This window comes from Bactrocera tryoni, chromosome 4, assembly GCF_016617805.1.
Source record: "Bactrocera tryoni isolate S06 chromosome 4, CSIRO_BtryS06_freeze2, whole genome shotgun sequence".
Lineage (NCBI taxonomy): Eukaryota > Metazoa > Arthropoda > Insecta > Diptera > Tephritidae > Bactrocera > Bactrocera tryoni.
Genome location: NC_052502.1, coordinates 77,563,135 through 77,585,236, shown reverse-complemented (window position 1 = coordinate 77,585,236; position 22,102 = coordinate 77,563,135). Strand labels below are relative to the sequence as shown.

Sequence of the window (22,102 nt, the reverse complement as noted above, 5' to 3'; positions counted from 1 at the left end):
TGCAAATTTTGTTATAACAACCGCTTTCATTAACATAATTTTCTTTATTATAGTATTAGGATGAATGTTATTCGAACTTTACATACATTAAAAATTACATAAAATAGTGAAATTGCTTCTTGGTTTCTCTTCGTTCTAGACGTATGCGTACATACGTATTATTTTGTGAATATATTCACACACACATAAATTTCCGCTTTTATACTGAACGTAGCAGCTTTTTAGGCGCACATTTATTTGCCATATGTTTTTTATGGCATATGTTGACTAACATCTGTGAAGAAATTCATACATTGACATAGTATGTCTATAAATAAATATGCTTTTTTATAAATACCTTTAAGCCTTTTGCTGATGTATGGCACGTCAGTTCTCCTCTCAATGATTCAGAGTGGCTTGTAGTGGCTTGTAGTGGTCCCTACTAATACATATTTTGGGAACTTTCCGTATTGTTAAGAAGCAATAGGGTATGCTAGCTGGACCTGTAGGCACAAACATCTGCTAATTACAATATTACAACAACAACAACACATCGTAATTATATTGGTAGTCGAAAAAGTATTTTCGTATTTCTAATTAATTAGTTTACTCTTGTACAACTACTGTAAAAACAACAACAAATATCTGCATTTCGTTACTTCAATATCACAACAACAACAACACATCGTAATTATATTTTAAATTTCTTGTTTTTAATATTTAATTTTCGTATTTCTAATTAATTTGTTTACTCTTGTACAACAACAACAAATATCTGCATTTCCTTATTTCAATAGTACAATAACAATTTTTTTTATTTCGTATTTCCAATTAATTTGTTTACTCTGATACAACAACAGCAAAAACAACAACAAATATCTGCATTTGCTTATTTCAATATTGCAACAACAACAACACATCGTAATTATATTTTAAATTTCTTTTTTTAATATTTAATTTTCTTAATTCCAATTAATTTATTTACTCTTGTACAACAACAACAATAATTAAATTTTTGTTTTAATAAATAAATATATAATTTTAGTTGTTTTTCTAATTAAGCTCTAATTTTTAAATTTATTCTGTTATTCCACCTGGGCAGTGCGCCAAGAGTCGCTGTTCGCAAAGTAAACAAATCTAATAGAGGAAGATATTTATTAGAACATTAAGTTTGTATGTATGTATGTATGTATGTATGTATATGACACATAAGTGAGTGTGCGCTTGACCAAATAACAATTGGTCGCAGGTTCGAAATCCAGTTACGAAAAAAAATATTTGTTGCAGTAACAAAACTCTAATTAATTATAATTAATTAATTTTTAACATCTTGAAGTCACCAACAAACAAATTTATAAGTTAAGCATTTGCTTATTATGTTGCCTGATACTAACTAACATGCCACAAACACACAAAAAGCGTGGCCCAAAAAGAGTCTAGTTGCCAGTGCGATTATGATACAATCTTACTACATATACATATGTACATACATATATATAAATTAGTTAAAGAAGACAAGTGAAATCAATGAAAACCTATAAATTAAACATTGAATTAGCCCTGCGTCTGCCGTTGACCCCGCCTCTGCGCCTTTACTTAGCACAAATGGCACTTTTTTCTTGCTTGTGTTTTGATGAATGAGCTGCGGCAGCCAAAATTCCATTAACTACATAGCACTTTATATATCGCATATATACACATACACACACACTACCGTTTGTACAAGCAAATCGCGCCACAACTAGCCATCTAGTGCTACATTCGAGCGCTCGAGCAGAAGTTACCGCAAAGACAAGGCAAATGAAGGCAGTCGCTCAGTTTAAAGGTCGCCAACGGATGAGCGCGTACAAACGACTAGTCAAGCGTGGGAGTGTTAGAAGTTTTCAAATGCAAAGCATTGCTATAATTAATATTACTTACTTCATACGAAATTAAAATTATAAAATAAAATTAATTAAAGTTTTATTAAACAATTTTCAATAAGATAAGCAAAAGTTCATACTTTGCAAGGCGCGCGGTAGAAGTGCCGCCTGTCGTCTGTCGCCACCACTTTAATTTAATAAAGCGCCTGAACCTCGAAGCCGGCACGCACAACAACACTCTCATTTGCAGAAATTAGCTGGTCAATTAGACGATTTCCTCATATGAGTACTTTGCTTGCCGATTAGACCGCTTTTTGTTGCAGGTGAAAGTGGGCGCGTCATCGCTCAACATGCGCTCGCTAGCTGTGTAACTGTTCTAACTGTTGTATCAGCGGAAGCAATAAACTAGAATTACCATTTACTCGACAAAAGAATATCGATGAACTGCAAAAAAAGAAAAATTAAAAAAATCGCGCACTAAAAATAACAACAAAATCCTCATTGTGAATATCGTTAGCAAATGTTTTCTCATTACAAAATAGCTAGCAAAACAAAAGCGTATTGACAACAAACACGCCAGAAATATAACAAAATACAATAATAACAAAAAATAAAAATGAAACGGGTAAGCCAAGGGGGCGGCAGTCGATTTAAGAAAGCGAATTTGCAGCGGAAACAATCGCAAGCCTTTGGCCCCAAGGTCCACTCAAACGCCGGCATTTTGCTCTTCGCTGTTTATATATATACATACATATGTATATATTTTTTATTTTTTTTTTACAACAAACGAAAATGTGTCCCTCAGTGAGACGGCGCCCTCAATCGCGCGTATTTTACTAATTTTCATTGTCAATTTCAGTGGCAGCGTAAGCGTACGCTCGACGCTTGGCGTACAAAAAGTGTGAAACGTGTAAAATTTATTGTGTTTGAATCTTAAAATATAAGAGTAGCCGTTTTCAGAGCTAACTTTAAATTGCCGCGGCCGAAATTAAAAAAAAAATGACGCAAAATTACAAGAACATGCAATATCTGTCCGTTAATACGGAGGATTATTTGCGTCCATTGCGCCCGGGTCATCGGCGCATCAGTCGCTCCATCTCACCTGGTTTAGATACAATGGAATCGTTGGAGGAGTGCGAAAGCAATCACGATTTGAGGAAGACCGCGAGCAGCAAATGTGAGTAATGGACAGTGCCGGGAAAGCGCTAGATGCGGACGCCGTGGTATATTAATGAGCGTGTTGTGCTGTTGATTTCATAACGTTGAAAGCTGCTAGTTCTTTGTTGTTGAAGCGGCCAAATTCTGACTAGTTGTTAGTCCTTGGCCGGATAAAAATCCAGGTCCGTTCCGGTTACGTAGATCCGACTGTCGTGGGAATGTGCTGATTCTTTGACCGAGTTTGATCTCCGTTCTTCAATCCAGAAATAAAACAGTTTTCTTATTTCCAATAGCGAATCCTCACATTTCCTTAAGACGAAGAAAGCAACTTAGAGTCACTTATAACTTGTGGCTATTGTTGTAGCGGCAGATAACATTCTTGAAGCAATTTCGCGGAATGGTGTCGAATTGACAGTCCTTGGCCGTATAAAAATTCGGCTTCGTTCACTTAGACTTGATTCTAATAGCAACGGGAAATGAGAAAGATGATATCGTCTTTGTCTCTATATTTCGTTGCTAACAGCATCTGTTGGCCCAAGCCTTATTTTAGTTAGAACGATTTTTCTAATCAGTCAGTCTGCTGCTAGTCGATATATGGTTAGTTTAATAGCAAGTCATTCCTTTTTAACAAAACGTTCATTAAGAGAAATACAAAGTTAGTTTCTATTAAAATCATTAGGGTTTCTAACTAATTCTCGGCAGGCGAAACGTTTTTCCGAAAATATTTTCAACATAATCTTGTTCGGATGGAATTTGAATTAATGACGCAGTGAAGCGATAATGGTAATCTACAGCTGGTTAAGCCCTAATATACTTTTAAATACGCCTGAGAACTTTTGTTTATACGAATCATTACAATATACGTATGTATGTATATGAGCCTCCGAATAATTAGAAGACCAATCCCACTTCTTCAACGTCTAATCTTTTCAATTCAAAAATTTAAATTATTAACTTTTCATCTCACACGTCCACTTAATGATCCATTTGCACTAACCCACCGACCCATATTTTTTATAACCTTTAGCGTTGCTTTTGCTCCATAAATTTACTTCGAGCGACTCAAATCTCAGCACCTCAGAGAGCACAAGTGCTCGGAAAGCATTTTATAAGTCCTCCGAAAATCTATGTTTTGGACGTCCCAAGAAACGTTTACTTCGGCAAGAGCAAGTGAGTGACATATATTTACCACGCCCACGTCCGCGTTGTAACACTGACCCGGTGGATACTGCACGGCTGAGAGCTGCTATACCAGTGCCTACTTTGAGTGTGCCACCAACATCTAATTCCGCGTGCAATTCATTAGCAAGTTCGGTAGCGCCCACGCCAATACTCGGGCGAAAGCATCATCAACGCCGATCGAGCGCATTGGGTTCTCTGATCGAGCAAGCTTTAAAGGTGACAACCGCATCGATGGGTTTGAAGGCGAAAACGGATGAAAGGTGAGTGCCACATACAGATGGCTTAAAATTAATATCGGATTTTCAATTGCAATCGCAGACGTTTGTTGTTGTGATAAGCCTTATGTTTTCACACTAAATCAAAATAAGAAATATGATGACATATCACATAACATAAACGGCACGTCACAACACAACACCAGCGTTTCTTATATATACATAGCTTTTCACTTAACATAAATGTCACTTCACAACATTACAGAGGAGATCGCCCGTCACTGGCTGGCATCCGCACCAGCATTTCTTATATAGTGACTGGCCTGCAGGCCACAGCCATTTCATGTAAACATGTTATATGATAACATTTCACTTAACATAAATGTCACGTCGCAACATAACAGAGGAGATCTCCGGCCACTGGCTGGCATCCGCACCAGCATTTCTTATATAGTGACTGGCCTGCAGGCCACCGCCGACTGAAGATTTTCCAGGCATCAGCGCTTCTTATATAGAGCCTTTCACTTAACGTAAATGTCACGTTACAACATAACAGAGGACACTGCCGGCCACTGGCTGGCACCAGCGCTTCTTATAGAGAGCCTTTCACTTAACGTAAATGTCACGTCACAACATAACAGAGAACACCGCCGGCTATTGGCTGGCATCCGCACCAGCATTTCTTATATAGTGACTGGCCTGCAGGCCACCGCCGACTGAAGATTTTCCAGGCACCAGCGTTTCTTATATAGAGACTTTCACTTAACATAAATGTCACGTAACAACATAACAGAGGACACCGCCGGCCACTGGCTGGCATCCGCACCAGCATTTCTTATATAGTGATTGGCCTGCAGGCCACCGCCGACTGAAGATTTTCCAGCCACCAGCGTTTCTTATATAGAGCCTGGCCTGTAGGCCACCATCATTTCAAGTAAACAAGCGATATGATAACATTTCATATAACATAAATGTCACGGCACATCATAACAGAGGAGATCGCCCGCCACTGGCTGGCAGCGGCACCAGCATTTCTTATATAGTGACTGGCATGCAGGCCACCGCCGACTGAAGATTTTCCAGGCACCAGCGTTTCTTATATAGAGCCTTTCACTTAACATAAATGTCACGTCACAACATAACAGAGGACACCGCCGGCCACTGGCTGGCATCCGCTCCACCGTTTCTTATATAGAGCCTGGCGTGTAGGCCACCGCCATTTCATGTTAACATGTCATATGATAACATTTCACTTAACATAAATGTCACGTCACAACATAACAGAGGAGATCGCCGGCCACTGGCTGGCATCCGCACCAGCATTTCTTATATAGTGACTGGCCTGCAGGCCACCGCCGACTGAAGATTTTCCAGGCACCAGCGTTTCTTATATAGAGCCTTTCACTTAACATAAATGTCACGTCACAACATAACAGAGGACACCGCCGGCCACTGGCTGGCATCCGCACCAGCATTTCTTATATAGTGATTGGCCTGCAGGCCACCGCCGACTGAAGATTTTCCAGCCACCAGCGTTTCTTATATAGAGCCTGGCCTGTAGGCCACCACCATTTCATGTAAACAAGTGATATGATAACATTTCATATAACATAAATGTCACGGCACATCATAACAGAGGAGATCGCCCGCCACTGGCTGGCAGTGGCACCAGCATTTCTTATATAGTGACTGGCATGCAGGCCACCGCCGACTGAAGATTTACCAGGCACCAGCGTTTCTTATATAGAGCCTTTCACTTAACATAAATGTCACGTCACAACATAACAGAGGACACCGGCCACTGGCTGGCATCCGCACCAGCATTTCTTATATAGTGACTGGCCTGCAGGCCACCGCCGACTGAAGATTTTCCAGGCACCATCGTTTCTTATATAGAGCCTTTCACTTAACATAAATGTCACGTCACAACATAACAGAGGACACTGCCGGCCACTGGCTGGCACCGGCACCAGCGTTTCTTATATTGTGCCTGGCCTGTAGGTCACCGCCAAGGCAATCAAAACAAGTCCTAGGATATCGGTTACCTCGCTTACATCGAATCCTATTGAAGTTACAGTAGGAATTCATAAGGAATTCCTTGCTTGCCGGCTTTTCTACTGCACCCTTTTACTGACGCCACTATAGGTGCGCCATGTAATCACGTCATAAGTTTTTAATATTAACCATATACATATAAATAGTTTCATATATACAAACTTGCATTTATGTACATATACATATATTATTACAGTATTGTGCGTTTCTTATATCTATCGTAGTCTCGTAGGTTTACTGCTGAGGGCGTCCGTTAAAATCTTGCCATGACGTTCGTGTTTCGCATTTAAATGTTGCTGACCATTCCCACTTGTTGTAAGAATATTAATGGTCACAAGCTATACCTTTCCATCCATCCCTCCTCGAATCAAGTTAACTAGCAAAAATTCATTCTTTTTTGTAAAACCCGAAAGGAAAACCCAACTAAACCACTGTGCTTTGCCAAAACACGTTTAATTATGTGACTGCTTCTTCAGGTTTGTTTTTCTAAAACACACTTAACCAACGAATTTCAGCCATCACAGTTGAGAAACAAAAATATGTGATGTCAGTGCTGGTGATTAATTGTTGCTCATGCATGCTCGGGTGAATTTTTATTCCAAATTTCAAGCACTAAATGTTTGCTTATCAATTAAAAAAATATAATAGTTATTACAGTGACTATTTACAGTAGCAAATAACATCTTCTTCTTGATTTCTAATATTTATGTATATTGACTGCCAAACTTTTTTTATATAAATCGGCACTTACAAAAAGTGACTATAAGTAGCCCAATAAAAATCATTTGTGACACAAGAGCTCACTTCACATGTTTTGTAGTGCCTTCAAGAAGCCAAAAAATAGTAAAATAAAATAAAAGGACACTGGGACTGTTGTGCGGTGCCAACTGCTTCAAGTCACGCTATGTTGCCGTATTCCTAACCTACCGCAGCGGTAAAACAAATGGGCAAGCAAAGTAAACAAATGGCGTTGCCAAAAATTGCAGACAAAAAGAACATACTTCGGTATATGCATTCAAGAAAATGAAAATCAATTGTGTAGGAATTAAAATAATAATAAAAAGTAGCAAATTGATAGCAGTAGAATAAAAAATTGCAGTCAGAGGCTCTAAAACTGTTTATCGCTAGCCATAACTTCGCCAACATGCTAATATAAAGAACTACGTAAGTTCTTATTTTTATATAATTTTTCTAATTATTGTTCTTAATGGTATGAAACACCCCCCATCTCTTCATCCATTGTCGAAGAATGTTTTGTTTAAAACTTTTAAAATCCTTTATGGCAGTTTACTTAATATCCGCATCTATTTTTTATTTGTAATTTTAATTTTAAATCTGACATAATAATTTTTCCGCTTTGAATGCAGACTATTCTCGCATGACACTACAATAATTTAACTTTATTTCCTTGATTTTTGGGGTTAGACTTTATTCGTATTACTAGATTAGTTAGTTCTCTCCATAAAATTAGTTCGTTCTGAACACCACTCGCAGAGTATCCTTTCCTTCTTTGCCTCAATTTGCTCCAAACATACAACTTCATCCTAATTTTAACCGACTGTAAGCGAGTCGGTACTCCGTTAACCGCTTGTGCTCTAGCACTGATTCTCTGGATCTCACGTGAGTTCGCCTAGCGCTGGTCAAAACCCAGAACTGTGAGAAACTTCTATCCAAGAGCGAACCGTAAGAGGTCCTCTGAACTATTTGCTCTTAACAAATTCAATTTCGCTGCACCTACAAAATAGTCTAACTGGTCATTGTCAAATAGGTTTTGTCAGACTGAGATTGAAGTATCTTGGTATCACCTTCGACGAACCTAGCGAAGCGCCTGGGATTGATATTAACCGCCTTAACAAATTTGTGTTAAGCTCAAAATGCTTCGTCGATCTATAAGGATCTGGTATTTCATTTGTAGGATTATTTGGGTATCACAAAGGACATATGTTCACAGCTGTGCAAGTAAGATCCTTCGTTTTTCTTCTAATCTAACCTGTTGAACTGCGATTTTTTGTAAGCCTTCGCACCTGCTAACAGATCACACTTTCTGACCTCGTTCTTTAAATCACGGATGTTGTAGAAGTCGATATACGTACATGTTGGGTAGTCTTTTTCGTAGTTTTGGAAATTTCGATGTGAAAAATGCACCTCGCTTTGGTCGAACTATCGTGGAAAAAGTCTATGAAATTCTATAATTTCAGATTGATCAAGACCGACACATAACTAGCCATTACATCGCTAAAGAGCTTAGCATTAATCATCAAACGGGTTTGAACCATTTAAAAAAGGCTGTCTACAAAAAGAAGCTCGGTGTTTGGGTACCACATTAACATCTGCAATTCTTTGCTGAAACGAAATGAATTCGAACCATTTTTAAAGCGAATGGTAGCAGGAGACGAAAAGTAGATCAAATACGAAAATACGGAAAAAGATCATGGTCCAAGCGAATTGAAGCTCAACAAATGGTCGCAAAGCCAGGATTGACGCCACGAAGGGTTAAGCTGAGTGTTTGGTGGGATTGGAAAGGAATCATCCACTATGAGCTGCTCCAGCCTGGTCGAACGATTGATTCTACATTTCATTGTATGATGACAACTGATGAAATTGAAGCAATCAAAAAAAAAAACGGCCAGAACTGATCAACAGAAAGGGTTTCGTCTTCCATCAGGACAACGCAAGACCACACACATCTTTGATGACTTGGCAAAAACAGGGAGAGCTTGGCTAGGAAGTTTTGATGCATCCACCATATAGCCCTGACCTTGCACCATCGGACTACCATTTGTTTCGGGCAATGCAGAACTCCCTTAATGAAGTAAAGTTGGCTTCAAGAGAAGCCTGTGAAAATTACTTATCGCAGTTTTTCGGCGAGAAACCAGAAAAGTTTTACACTGATGGAATAATGTCTCTAGCGAAAAAAGTGGTGGCCCAAAATGGTACATATTTGGTTTATTAAAGTCCATTATAAATATAAAAAGATATGTTGAAGTTTGATAAGAAATACGAAAAGACTTTTTCGACTACCCATATATGTATCATATTTTTGCGCTCTTCTACTACTAAAGCATCTCTTGGATAACGGTTATAAAGTTTTAGTCTTGCCGAGTGCATAAACTAAACAAAATGAGAATTCACTGTCATCGAAAAGACTCGGTTTGTTTACATCCCACTTCTTTTCCTTCGTCGTGCGTAGTTTAATTTGAACTTTTGTGAGCATTTTTTCGTATTATTCAACGTCAATAATACGAAAAAATGCTTTTTAAGAACAAGTTAAGTGTGCAATTTAATTTGCAACAACAATTAGAGGTTACTGAACTTTTTTAAGGAGCACAAAGTTTCACAACACACCCGTTTTATGACGGCGCGTGTGGCCAATTGCCTTTATATAAGAGGCAATAAAAGCAAGACAAAAAAGGAAATATTAAATTTAGTGTCATTGTTTGAATCAGTGATGTTTCTTCTTGCAAATTAGTTCATACAATGGTTAGTATGTGCATACGTATGCGCGTATTAGTCAGCTCTTAGCGAATGTGCGCTTCGTACTTATGACAATATTCAATAACAGTTACGTGATAATAACAGCGCCGGCTGCCAAAAGCAAAATCGAAAGGCAATGTGTGATGATTAGATGCCGCAAGGAAGTGTTGTAAGCGGTAATCGCAGCTGGCCCTGGCTGGCATAACAGTTGACCACCAAGCAAAAGACACAATCTAACACAAACAGCAATGTTTGCAAAAAGCTCTACCACACTGACAGCATAATCACGCAAATGACAACAAAGCCATTACGCCTGCCAACTTACGGCAATTATCGGTCTATATCCACAACCGCACATTTGGCCATTTCGAAGAAGAATATCAATTTCGCACAAAACATGCAGTTGCAATTTCGAAAGCATTCCCACCGCATGCGCCGTTACTTTCCATATTGCCAATAAAGCTAATAAAATGCCGCTGTGCTCTCGAACAAAAAGCCGGTTGCAGAAAGAGCGAGAACGTGCAAGAGATATGGGAGAGAGCGCGCACAAATGCACCCTGCTTTTGGGTGCTGGGCGTGTTGTTGGCGTGCGCACGCAGGAGAGACAGGACTCACGTGATGCAAGCGCGAACTGCGTAGGATATGACAGCTAAAAGGTCATACTTCGGCAAGACCGATGTATTTGACATTTGACAGAGAGTATAGGTGCGCTAAGCGTGAGCATACAAGCGCGCCGTTTGTGCACATCTGGACAAGGAGTCAAGCAGCAGCTGGTTGTCTGCGCCTCTACTCTTCTTGGGTGGGTGGCTGGCAGCAAATGGCGTGTGGCGTATGGCGTAACCGCGGTCGATGGCGCTGACTTCGGGTGTGCGCACGATGTGCGCGACGCAACCAAGAGGCTGACAAAGGCTTATAATGGCGCCGAAGGCATATGCTAAGCGTCGTCGTCGTCATCGCGACTGTCGACATCTATGGTTGGCTTTTGCCTCTGCGAGATGTCATAAGCGTGTGCGGAAATTCAGTGTAGAGAGCATACGCCTGCAGTGACGGTTGTCGAGAACGCGAACGCTAGTCAGTGAAAATATATTCTTTAAACGCCAAAATGTTATGAGTGTCTACTACTATGTGCTTACATATGTAGATATATTTTATTGGAAAAAGTTGTTATGTGAAAATTTCACTAAAAGCAAAGGAGAATTCTATTTGACGGCGCAAATTTTGTGTGCAATTCGTAAAAATCAGTGAAGAGTTGCACGGACCAGTGAGAACAGCATTTAAAAAAGGTCTTCCTGCTGCCTGCAGTGCAATTAGTATTTGCGTCGAATAAAAATTGAAAGGCAAAATCCCTCAGGTAAAGTGGACTTAACTGTGTAACTGTGTGTGGCACCTGCATAGAGCGAGCAAATACATAATTCACCTAAAAATTGTGTAATCTTTTCACCATCAAGATACGTGCACACGAAATTCATAAAAAGTGTAAAGCGTTTTGGGAAAATTGCATCAATCTCAAACGCCATGTAAAGCAATTGAACAAATCGCAAAAGCACAAAGCACTTTTATGCAATACGAATATAAGGTGAGTGTTGACAATGCAACGGCAGGAGGTGGCCTCTTGGCCGTAGTGACGGCGGTGTGTGCGGTGGTGGTGAGGAGTGTCGTAAGGCGCTGCTAGTTTGTTGTGTGGGGAGTGTGGTGGGCTGTTAGGTGGAAGCGGCGCTTGTGGGGTAGGTTGCTTGTTTGCGAGATCACGAGTGCTGCAGGGAATTGCAACTTGCATAGAGTGGTAGATAAACAAACGGGGATGATGCATGTGTATGTGTATACGTGTGTGTGTGTGTTCTTAATAAGCTATGAGGTAAGGAGAAGTCGCTCGGGAAGCTTAGACGCTGAAGGTTGTGCAATTTTAAAAATGCAGTGGCTATGCAATGCAACACACAAAAGAATGTGCGAAAAAGGAAACTAGAAATTTATAGAAATAGAAAGTGCTGGAAAGTGTCGGTGGAGAAAGAGAAACAAACGGATGTTCCAAATGCTGGGTTAATGAGAAAAAATTGTATGTGCGAGCAAGTATGCTAGCACTGATTGAGGGGGTTGCACTTATTTACATATGTTCATATAGCATATACTCACCTGAGCCATACGAGTATTTACATAATTTTGTCGAAGTATATAAAATGAAAGTAAAAATGCAATTAAATTCCGTATTCTAGGTACTTATTGAGTAGTCACAAAAGTCTTTTCGTATTTCTAATCAAACTTCAATTTATTTTTTTTTTTATATTTATATTAATAAATAAATACATAAATATGTACCATTTTGGCCGACCATTTTTCCGCTAGAGATATTATTCCATCAGTGTTAATCGAAATTTCCAAATTCTCAGAACGGAGGCGAGCAAACCATTGTGCATGGTAAAAATTAGATAAAGCAAGAAACGTAACTTCGCTTGCACCGAAGCCATACACGAATTCTTGAGATCGGACCACTATGGCATTGCCATACAAACTACCCGATGAAAATCAATATAAAGACCTTTTCGTAACCTTTTAAACTATAAGAAATGCACTTATACCCCACACAAGTGCATTTCTTATAGTTTAAAAGGTTACGAAAAGGTCTTTATATTGATTTCCATCGGGTAGTTTGTATGGCAATGCCATAGTGGTCCGATCTCAAGAATTCGTTTGAAGATTGTTGCGCTATTATGCACTTTGTGTACTTCAGAAAGACAAGCGTATACTAAACACTAATGATTATTTTGATGTAACATTTGACACAGGTGTGACTGACAGTCATATTAGGTTAGGCAAGGTTAAACTGGTAGGCAATAAGTCACTCGTTTGCCATGGTTTCAGACAAGGCGATTCCCTATCGTGCGACTTTTTCAACCTGCTTTTGGAGAAAATAGTTCGAGCCGCAGAACTAAATAGAGAAGGTACCATCTTCTATAAGAGTGTACAGCTGTTGGCGTATGCCGATGATATTGATATCATCGGCCTCAACACCCGCGCCGTTAGTTCTGCTTTCTCCAGGCTGGACAAGGAAGCACAGAAAATGGGTCTGGCAGTGAACGAGGGCAAGACGAAATATCTCCTGTCATCAAACAAACAGTCGTCGCATTCGCGACTTGGCTCTCACGTCACTGTTGACAGTCATAACATTGAAGTCGTAGATAATTTCGTCTATCTTGGAACCAGCGTAAACACCACCAACAACGTCAGCCTAGAAATCCAACGCAGGATAACTCTTGCCAACAGGTGCTACTTCGGACTGAGTAGGCAATTGAGAAGCAAAGTCCTCTCTCGACAAACAAAAACCAAACTCTATAAGTCACTCATAATTCCCGTCCTGCTGTATGGTGCAGAGTCTTGGACGATGTCAACAACGGACGAGTCGACGTTGCGAGTTTTTCGAGAGAAAAGTTCTGCGAAAGATTTATGGTCCTTTGCGCGTTAGCCACGGCGAATACCGCATTCGATGGAACGATGAGCTGTACGAGATATACGACGACATCGACATAGTTCAGCGAATTAAAAGACAGCGGCTACGCTGGCTAGGTCATGTTGTCCGGATGGACGAAAACACTCCAGCTCTGCAAATATTCGACGCAGTACCCGCCGGGGGAAGCAGAGGAAGAGGAAGACCTCCACTCCGTTGGAAGGACCAAGTGGAGAAGGACCTGGCTTCGCTTGGAATATCCAATTGGCGCCACGTAGCGAAAAGAAGAAACGACTGGCGCGCTGTTGTTAACTCGGCTATAATCGCTTAAGCGGTTTCTACGCCAATTAAGAAGAAGAATAAGTCACTCATAGACCAGTTTTGGTCCTTTGCGATACCAGATGGACCAGATGGAGTTCAGTTCCTAGGTCCAAGAGAAGTTGTCATCCTTTAGAATGCCTGCGCTTGACGCCAGATGGACCAGATGGAGTTCAGTTCCTAGGTTCAAGAGAAGTTGTCATTCTTTAGAATGCCGGCGCTTGACGCGAATTTTAACAGAATCTGCGGCCTCACTATCAATACGTAGTAGTCGTAGTCTTGCCAATGCGGGACAAATGCACAAGAGATGCTCCACTGTTTCCCTGTTGCCCTGCTCTAAACATTTCCTGCAGTCTTCTCGATCTGTCAGCCCCATTCTGCGGACGTGTACCGCCACCAGACAGTGCCCAGTTAGTATTCCGATCATTTTCCTATAGTCTCTTCTATCGAGTGCAGTCATACTAACCCAGAAAAAAAATATTTCGACGAACGGGTTATCGCGTGAAATTTAAATTAAAAAGTCTTCCTATTTTTTGCCCACAGTAGCATTATAGAGTCTCCGACATTTCCTTCTGAGTATTGCAAACTACGCGGCAAACTGTATTTACCCTCTTCAGAGCATAAAAAATACAAATTAGTAAATAAAAAATTACATTACATTGGAGAATTCTTTGCCACACCCTCGCCGGAAAAAATATGCAATCAGGAAACTCTTATCATATTCTTATTTACCATAATATTTCACATACTTTTCTACTTTTAGCCTGTTAACCCAAGTCACATGGGCGGCTCACTCACACCCCAGCTCACTTCAATATTAATGAGTGGCGGATATTGCCACACCACAACCATATCCTTATCCTCCACATAAATTATACTCGCCAATGTAATAAATATTTGTGTTTTATCTGCTTCTTCTTATTATGTCCTATTGTTTTAGCGTTCGTGTGCGTGACGTTGCTTCATTCTACTATATTTTGATGTTTGTTTGTTCAAATATGTAATTTATTTGCTATTTTTTCTTACTTCATCTACTTTTTACGTAACTTGGTTCGCTGCTGTTAATATGTAAATGAATTATTGCTGAGGCATACTTAACCTCACTTATGTCATTGAAGAGCCGCTGTGAGTTGCTCCAGACAAAGAGGGTGCGAAAAATGGAAAATGTTTCTATAAAGACACTACGAATAAATTCTTCTTAACATAATTTATAAAACTAACCCATGTTATAAATGCAAAGGTGGCAAGTTCCATTAGTTGAGAGAAGTGGAACATAAACTCCGGGCTCATACCTAACCGAAATATTGGGTAGTCGAAAAAGTCTTTTCGTATTTTGTCAATAGATGTCGTTGAAAAATTTAATGGACCAAATTAACATTTGCGACTATTTGCTGAAACGAAATGAAATCGAACCATTTCTGAAGTGGAATCATCTCTTTTTGTCTAAACTTGTTGACCAGTGTTACGTGTTTACAAGCAACACGTACACTGCCAATTCAATCTTTTCTCAAACTCAATTAGATTATTTATTAGGCCAATCAATTTGCATTTAATAATCATCATCACATATGCTATTTTTAAATTAGATTTATACGAAAAAAATTCGATTTGTTTGAGCAAGCAATCACTGAGGTACTCATTAGCACATATGCTTCCATATAAACCGCGCACAATTTGCATCAATCAATCAATCAATCACAACAATTTACATTTTCTTTTACTTGAATAACTAATTAGCTTTAATATTTCGATTTATTCTCCATTTGCAGATTAACTCAACAAGCTGCCAAGCCAACAAATGATGATAATGTCAAACGCAGACTTTCAAGGTAAGTTCGTAAATTGATATTTAATACGAGCCCTCTATAAGCAAATATATTTACAATATCTAGTTCAATTATTATATAAAAAAATGTGGGACAATAATACAATAGCTTGTAAACATGCAATCGGATACTGCGTAGCCAAGAAGCTTCTTTAAATGTGTCTTTATGACAAGAGTGTACATACAAGGTGCGTTCCAAAGAAAACAGGGCTTAAAAAAAAAACAGAACAAATGGTTTTTTCGGCAAAATCAATTTATTTTGTTCAGAATAGTCTCCTTCTGCTTCAATACAGCTTTTTGCACGGTCCAAAAGCAAAACGAAAGTTTTAGCTCGTTGGCCGGTATGGCCGCCAGTATGCCGGTGCAAGCCTTTTGAATGGCCTCTGCGTCTGCATAACGCTTTCCGTTCATGGGCAAATGCATTTTTCCGAAAAGGAATAAGTCACACGGTGTCATATCAGGTGAACACGGGGAGTGGTTAATGGTTAAAATGTGATTTTTGGTCTAATAATCGGTCACAAGCGTTTAATCGATTGTTGGATTCTGAATTGTTGGAGCAAACTGTGCACACACCTTTCGTAAGCCCAAATGTTCGGTCAAAATGCGATAAATCGATGTTATGGAGATGTTTAATTCGATTTCCATGAATTTCAATGATGATTTTGACTGATTTTTGATGGATTCACGCACAGTTTCGATGGAATTTCCGGTGATCACGGATTTTGATTGGCCTACAATTACTATCGTAATTTATGTCCTCACAACCACTTTGAAAACGTTGAAACCACTCGTGCACTCTGCTCGGGATAGGCAATCATCGCCATAAACTTGTTTCATCAATTGAAACGTTCCGGAAAAAGTTTTACCAATTTTAAAACAAAATGTAATGTTGGCTCTTTGTTTGAAGCTCATTTTCGAGCCGATAACACAAACATACTGACACTTAAAACGCAATAACTTCACTTCCAATCAATGAAATGTCATGAAATGGACAATCGCCAAAGATAGCAGATTCTAACGCACCAGTCGTCATATAGATGGCGCCACCAGGTGGCGCCTGTTTACTTTGGAACCCACCTTGTACAATGGCTCTCTTTGTGCGCTGTTGATGGTTAATAATATTGCTATCAGGGCCTTTAGGGGTTACAGGGTAATAGGACAAAGATTTAAAAAGAATGTACTGCGTCAATCGTTGCAATTCCTTAAAAACTTTCAAAATAGGCTCTTTCTGCGTCGATGCAGCGCTGCCAGCGTGATTTCCAAACATTGAAGGCGTCACGGAAGGCATTCACCGGAATAGCCTTGAGAGCCGAGGGGCATGCTGCTTGGATCCTCTCTGTCGCCTCAAAATGCTTGCCATCCATGACATGATCCATGACTCGTCGCCTGTGATTACGTTAGTCAAAAATTGGGGGTCACATTCACGCATGTTCAAACTTTCTTGGCACACTTCCACTCGCCGCAATTTCTGGTCATCAGCGAGCACTTTTGGGACCATCTTCACGCTCACCTAGCGCATGTCACAATGTCATGAACCACAGATTTTGACATATTTAACATCTGAGCAATTAAACGAATACTTAGTTGACGGTCTGGGTTTAAAACTTTGCGCACACGAGTCATATTGTCGGTGTTTGTCGAAGTCGCTGGTCTACCAGCACGGTCTTCATCAGCGACCTCTTCCCGGCCCTTCAAAAAGACCTGGTGCCACCGAAACACTGTATATCCAAAACATTCGTTCTGAACGCTTCACTGTCTCCTTAGGGTGACGAAAAACGTTGACCTTTTAGCTCATTTTTAAGTAGGGGAGAGAAAAAAGACATTCGGTGCACAGCCAGGACCATACTGTGAATGACTCCTAGAATCGATGTTTTGCGTGCTTAAAAAGCCAGCAGTTTCAGTCGATGTATGAGAGCTCGTATTGTCGTAGAGCTCTATCAAAAGAGTGCTCAATAATGACCAAAAGGTCTGAATAAAGTTACTCAATCCAAATTCGAGAAATAAATTTGCAAAATAAGTATTTTTTTTTACCTTGAAACCCTAATCCCTTCCTTAAGGTTTTGCTCATCGATTACACTTAGTTAAAAAGTTCTTATGAATACGCTCATATCTCCGCAACTACATGCCGGGTCAAATTAAAAATTTCGTTGAATATTCTTCAATATTTCTATACATCATATACATACATAATATATACAAAACTTAAAAGCGATTTTTAGAAATTCTTCTTCCTCTTTATTGGCGTAGACACCGCTTACGCGATTGTAGCCGAGTTAACAGCAGCGCGCCAGTCGTTTCTTCTTTTCGCTACGTGGCGCCAATTGGATATTCCAAGAAATTCACAAATGAATTTAACCCATTAATTCAAAAATTCCGTTGGAAAGAACAGGTGGAGAAGGACCTGGCTTCGCTTGGAATCTCCAATTGGCCCCACCTTGCGAAAAGAAAAAAACGCACGCTGTTCTTAAATCGGCTATAACCGCGTAAGTGGTGTCTACGCCACTAAGGAAGAAGGAGTCCTACAGATCATACATTTAAAAGAAAAATATAAAATAAGCTATTGCCTACCATAAATAATGCGAGTTTGAAATTAAAAAAAATACCAAATATAACACAAAAAACGTAATATACTGCATAAAAAAACAAAGGAAACCAAATTCGGCTCGTAGAATCACTCAAGCGTGAAGGCGTGCGGTGTGCTTATATTTTGTTGAACTCACACGATTTGTCACCAAAAAATGTGTACTTTTATTTTTCGCTGAATGTATGTTGTTTCCTTTAGCTTGGTCGCAAATACGCGCCACGTCATCAATTATGACGTTTATTGTCATTTTGTTGGCGCGTCAGAGCATAAAGGGCAATTACAATGTCGGCACTTTGCCACTTGGTCGATTGAAACGCACCTACAAGACGACTAGAACATATGATTTCCGAAAGCACATACCATAGACACAATATTGTGATAAAATCTTATATTTTCATTGTCAACATTTTGACCTCAAAAATTTCGTATGCACACGTGTGGATATACCATATTTGTTTGTGCAAATAGTGTACCGCCTAGCGTCTAGTGCTGTCAATCCAAAGTTGTTGATATCTATATGTGACACTTGCGACAATCGGCCATACAGACGAGGTGACCGTGCAGAGGACGACAGTTTGATGGCCATCGAGTATGTTATTGTCTGCTGCTGCTCCTTCTGCGCCGACAATTGCCATTGCTCGTGTTGTACTTTTCATTGCTGTCACGCGGCACAATAAACCCACGCACTCACAAGTCGCATATTTTAGTTGATGACTAATATTTTTTTTTATTATGCTGCTTACTTTAAGCGATTGTGGCATTTTTTTATTCGCATACATTCACAAGCTTGTATGTGTATATGTGTGTATGACTGTTGAAGTTATAATTTGCAATTCAATTGTCTGCTTGTTGTTCCTTGGTAGGCAGTAAAATTGTTCGTGCAACCGGCAATATTTTATATACACGTACCATTATATATCCCAATATATGCGTGTATTTAATACATTTTTATTAGTAAGCGCAGTGCTATTCAAAATGAACAATGAAACGAATGTAAACAACTCCGGAGCTGAGAACATCATCTGGAGTCTCTAGTGGCGGGTATTTTGTTGTCAAAAGAAAGTATCCATTAATGTTGTCTAGTAATTTAAAGCGTACGAGTGATATTTTTTCTCAGAATTTCATATTATCTTAATTAAAGCATGTTGAGTACTTTTTGAATTATTTTGGAAAATAGTTCAAGACGATTTATTAAAATTGTTCATAGAGCTTTTAAGTATTAATTTCCTTTGGGGATATTTATACCCACCATTATTAAGTTTGCCACGACGTTTGTCAGAAGAAAACGTCGAAGTACTTGTATATATGTATACAAACGATCGGCGTTATGAGCTGTCAAGTTTTGAATTATTGGCCTGATATTTTGCACAAGTTGTTTTTACCCCAAAAGGCTTATTTTTTGAAACTGCCGATATTCGACCACTATAGTATATAGCTGCCGTACAAACTAACCGATTAGTATCAAGTCCTTGTATGGAAAACTTTTATGTTTAACAATATATTTTCACGAAATAGAATTCAAAGAAACAATACAATCTCCATTCAGATCGGAACCTTATAGTATATAGCTGCCAATCCAATAGACCGATCAAAATCAATGCCTTGTGTGGAAAACTTTTATATTTTAAAAGATATCTTTACGAAATTTGGCTTAGCTATACGTCCGAACAAATTGTTCAGATCGGACAAATATAGCATGTAACTGTAACACAAAGTGACCGATCGAAGTCAAGCCTTTTTATGGAATACTTTTTTATATATATATTTATATATTATATATTTTCAATATATTTTCACGAAATTTGTCATAGATTTTTGTCCAGGAAAATGCTACAATTTCCAAATAATTTCCAAATAAATTGTTCAGATGGAAACCTTTTAGCGTAAAGCTGCCATGAGCATTGACTTTTTTCGAGCTGCCTCAATGTAATTAATTTAAATTTAAAAAATATTTGGTAAAAACCATAATACTCATTTCCTTATTTCATTTTCACGAATTTAACACGTCATTCGTTTTCTTTTTAATTTGTCCATTAATGTCAACAATTAATTCTTATTTTTTGTTATTGCTATAAACATAAAGTACATATATACATAGGTACCAATGCATATTTTTTACTATAATATATACGTACCCACATTTTGCATATGACAGGGTAGTCGAAAAAGTATTTTCGTATTTTGTGAATAGATGGCGTTGCAGTCGTATATCTCCAGTGCTACCAATCACATTGTTGGAAAGGTGAGACTTTAAAATTCATTTGACATTAACATTTTTAAATTAAATTCGGGTAAGTTGGAAAAAAGATACAGCTGTTCAAAAGTGAGTGAAAATATTGAAGAAATTAGATATATTTTGAAATTTTCGTATAGAAAAGGTAAGAATGTCACGCAAGCCACCAATGAAGTTTGTGAAGTTTACGGAGACAATGCTGTAACAGTTTGTGTAGCACAACAATGCTTCGCTCGCTTCCGTTCTGGAAATTTCGAAATTTCGATTTATACGGATGAAAGTTTTACACTTCTAGAATAATGTCTCTAGCGGAAAAATGGCAAAAAGTATTTGTACAAAATGATACATATTTATTATTATTATTAATAATTATTATTATTTATTTATTTATTAGTATAAATATAGAAAAATATTTGAAGTTTGATTAGAAATACGAAAAGACTTTTTCGACTACCAATATTCACCTTAGAAACTGACCCATCCTAAAGAGTTGCTAAATATTTTTATTTCGCACATATAAATGTATATGTACATATATGTATGTGTGTATATAGGGCATGCAGACAAGAACTTTTCGTTCGCCACATCTTTTTAGGTATTTCGCATTTTCCGCACATCAGTTCGCACGCAGCTTTTTTCGCGCCAACAACTCACAACGGAAATTTTTCTCATAAACATTTGTTGCGTTAAAAAAACTCTGAGGCATACATATGTATACATAGTGTGCGTGTAAAAAACGTAGCGTTCGGAATTTTTACGGAAAATGTGATAAACCGCTAAAATAAGTATAAATTTTTTCTAATAATTGTGTGGGAAAATCTGTGCAAAGTAAATAACAAATACAGTGAACACCAAATAAACTGATAAAAAGTAATAAAATTATACAATTAAGATAGTTGTAAAATAGATAAGTTCGCAGACACGGGCTAACCGACGCGGCTATTGCATTGGCTCTCAAACTGCTCAGTCAACACTGTAAACTATTTGCAACAAGTTGACGGGTTGACGGGTTAGCGGGCAGATAAAAATGAACAAGCGCTAATTAAAGCAACGAAAAGGCACAAACAAACAACCGCTAAAAGCAAAGTCATAAACATTTTCCGAACATTGCATAAATACTATAACAATTTCCTGGAACACACATTGTCGCATTTATTATAAAAATAGATTAGTCAGCAGCCAACGCTGTGTCAACGTTGCAGATTTGGTGAAATGTTTTTGTTTTTCCTGTACAATGCCGACGAAGCGGCGACTTACTTAATCCTCTAAACAAGAACGCGAGGAAAACTCATCAACGACAACAACGCCAACAAGAACGAACAGCAAGAAAAGTAATTGCAGGCGGCATGTATGTACATGCATGCATACAAACACACACGTATGTATGTGTGTATTGAATAATTGGAAAAGCACAAAATAAGTAAACTGATTTAAAACAACATCGACAATGTCAGAAAGTCCATAGTTTACTATTAAGTAAATACTATATGTTTTGAGTGTGCACAGTGGTTTTGCGTTGGTAAAAAAGTTGCCAAATTTCGTATATCTATAGATATCTCGTCAAATCCATAACAGTGTTATAGATAGATATAGTGGTCCGATCTAAATAATGAGTTTGGATATTGTAGCGGAGACTCATTGGACGCAGAACATACATATATAGGATATGTCAGGGTCTATTCTGGATAAGTAGGAGTTTAACCTGCTACAGTATTCAGAACAAAGCTGCGCATTATCTCAAAAACTTCCCTCAGTTTTAGGAAATATCTCACAGTAGT

General features: G+C 38.6%; 1 protein-coding gene and 1 long non-coding RNA gene across 4 annotated transcripts in view; one reads left to right on the top strand and one right to left on the bottom strand.

Annotated features, from left to right (window-relative positions):
- Positions 1–28: 28 nt before the first annotated feature.
- On the bottom strand, positions 29–7,355 carry LOC120775530. Of its 3 annotated transcripts, none has more exons than XR_005705334.1 (3): positions 7,203–7,355; positions 338–498; positions 29–274 (listed from the first exon to the last, which is right to left on the bottom strand). It is a non-coding gene; the product is annotated as an uncharacterized LOC120775530 (long non-coding RNA). The 3 variants fall into 3 exon arrangements; XR_005705333.1 differs by having other exon boundaries at positions 338–482; XR_005705335.1 differs by lacking the exon at positions 7,203–7,355 and adding an exon at positions 1,982–2,283 and having other exon boundaries at positions 338–482.
- Positions 2,826–22,102, top strand: part of LOC120775522 (uncharacterized membrane protein C20F10.07-like) — an 81,737-nt gene continuing 62,460 nt past the window's right edge. Inside the window, exons 1-3 of the mRNA XM_040105737.1 lie at positions 2,826–3,018; positions 4,027–4,441; positions 15,452–15,511. Of these exons, the coding sequence (XP_039961671.1) occupies positions 2,841–3,018; positions 4,027–4,441; positions 15,452–15,511 (653 nt within the window). The 5' untranslated portion in view covers positions 2,826–2,840. The remainder of the gene's footprint in view (positions 3,019–4,026; positions 4,442–15,451; positions 15,512–22,102) is intronic.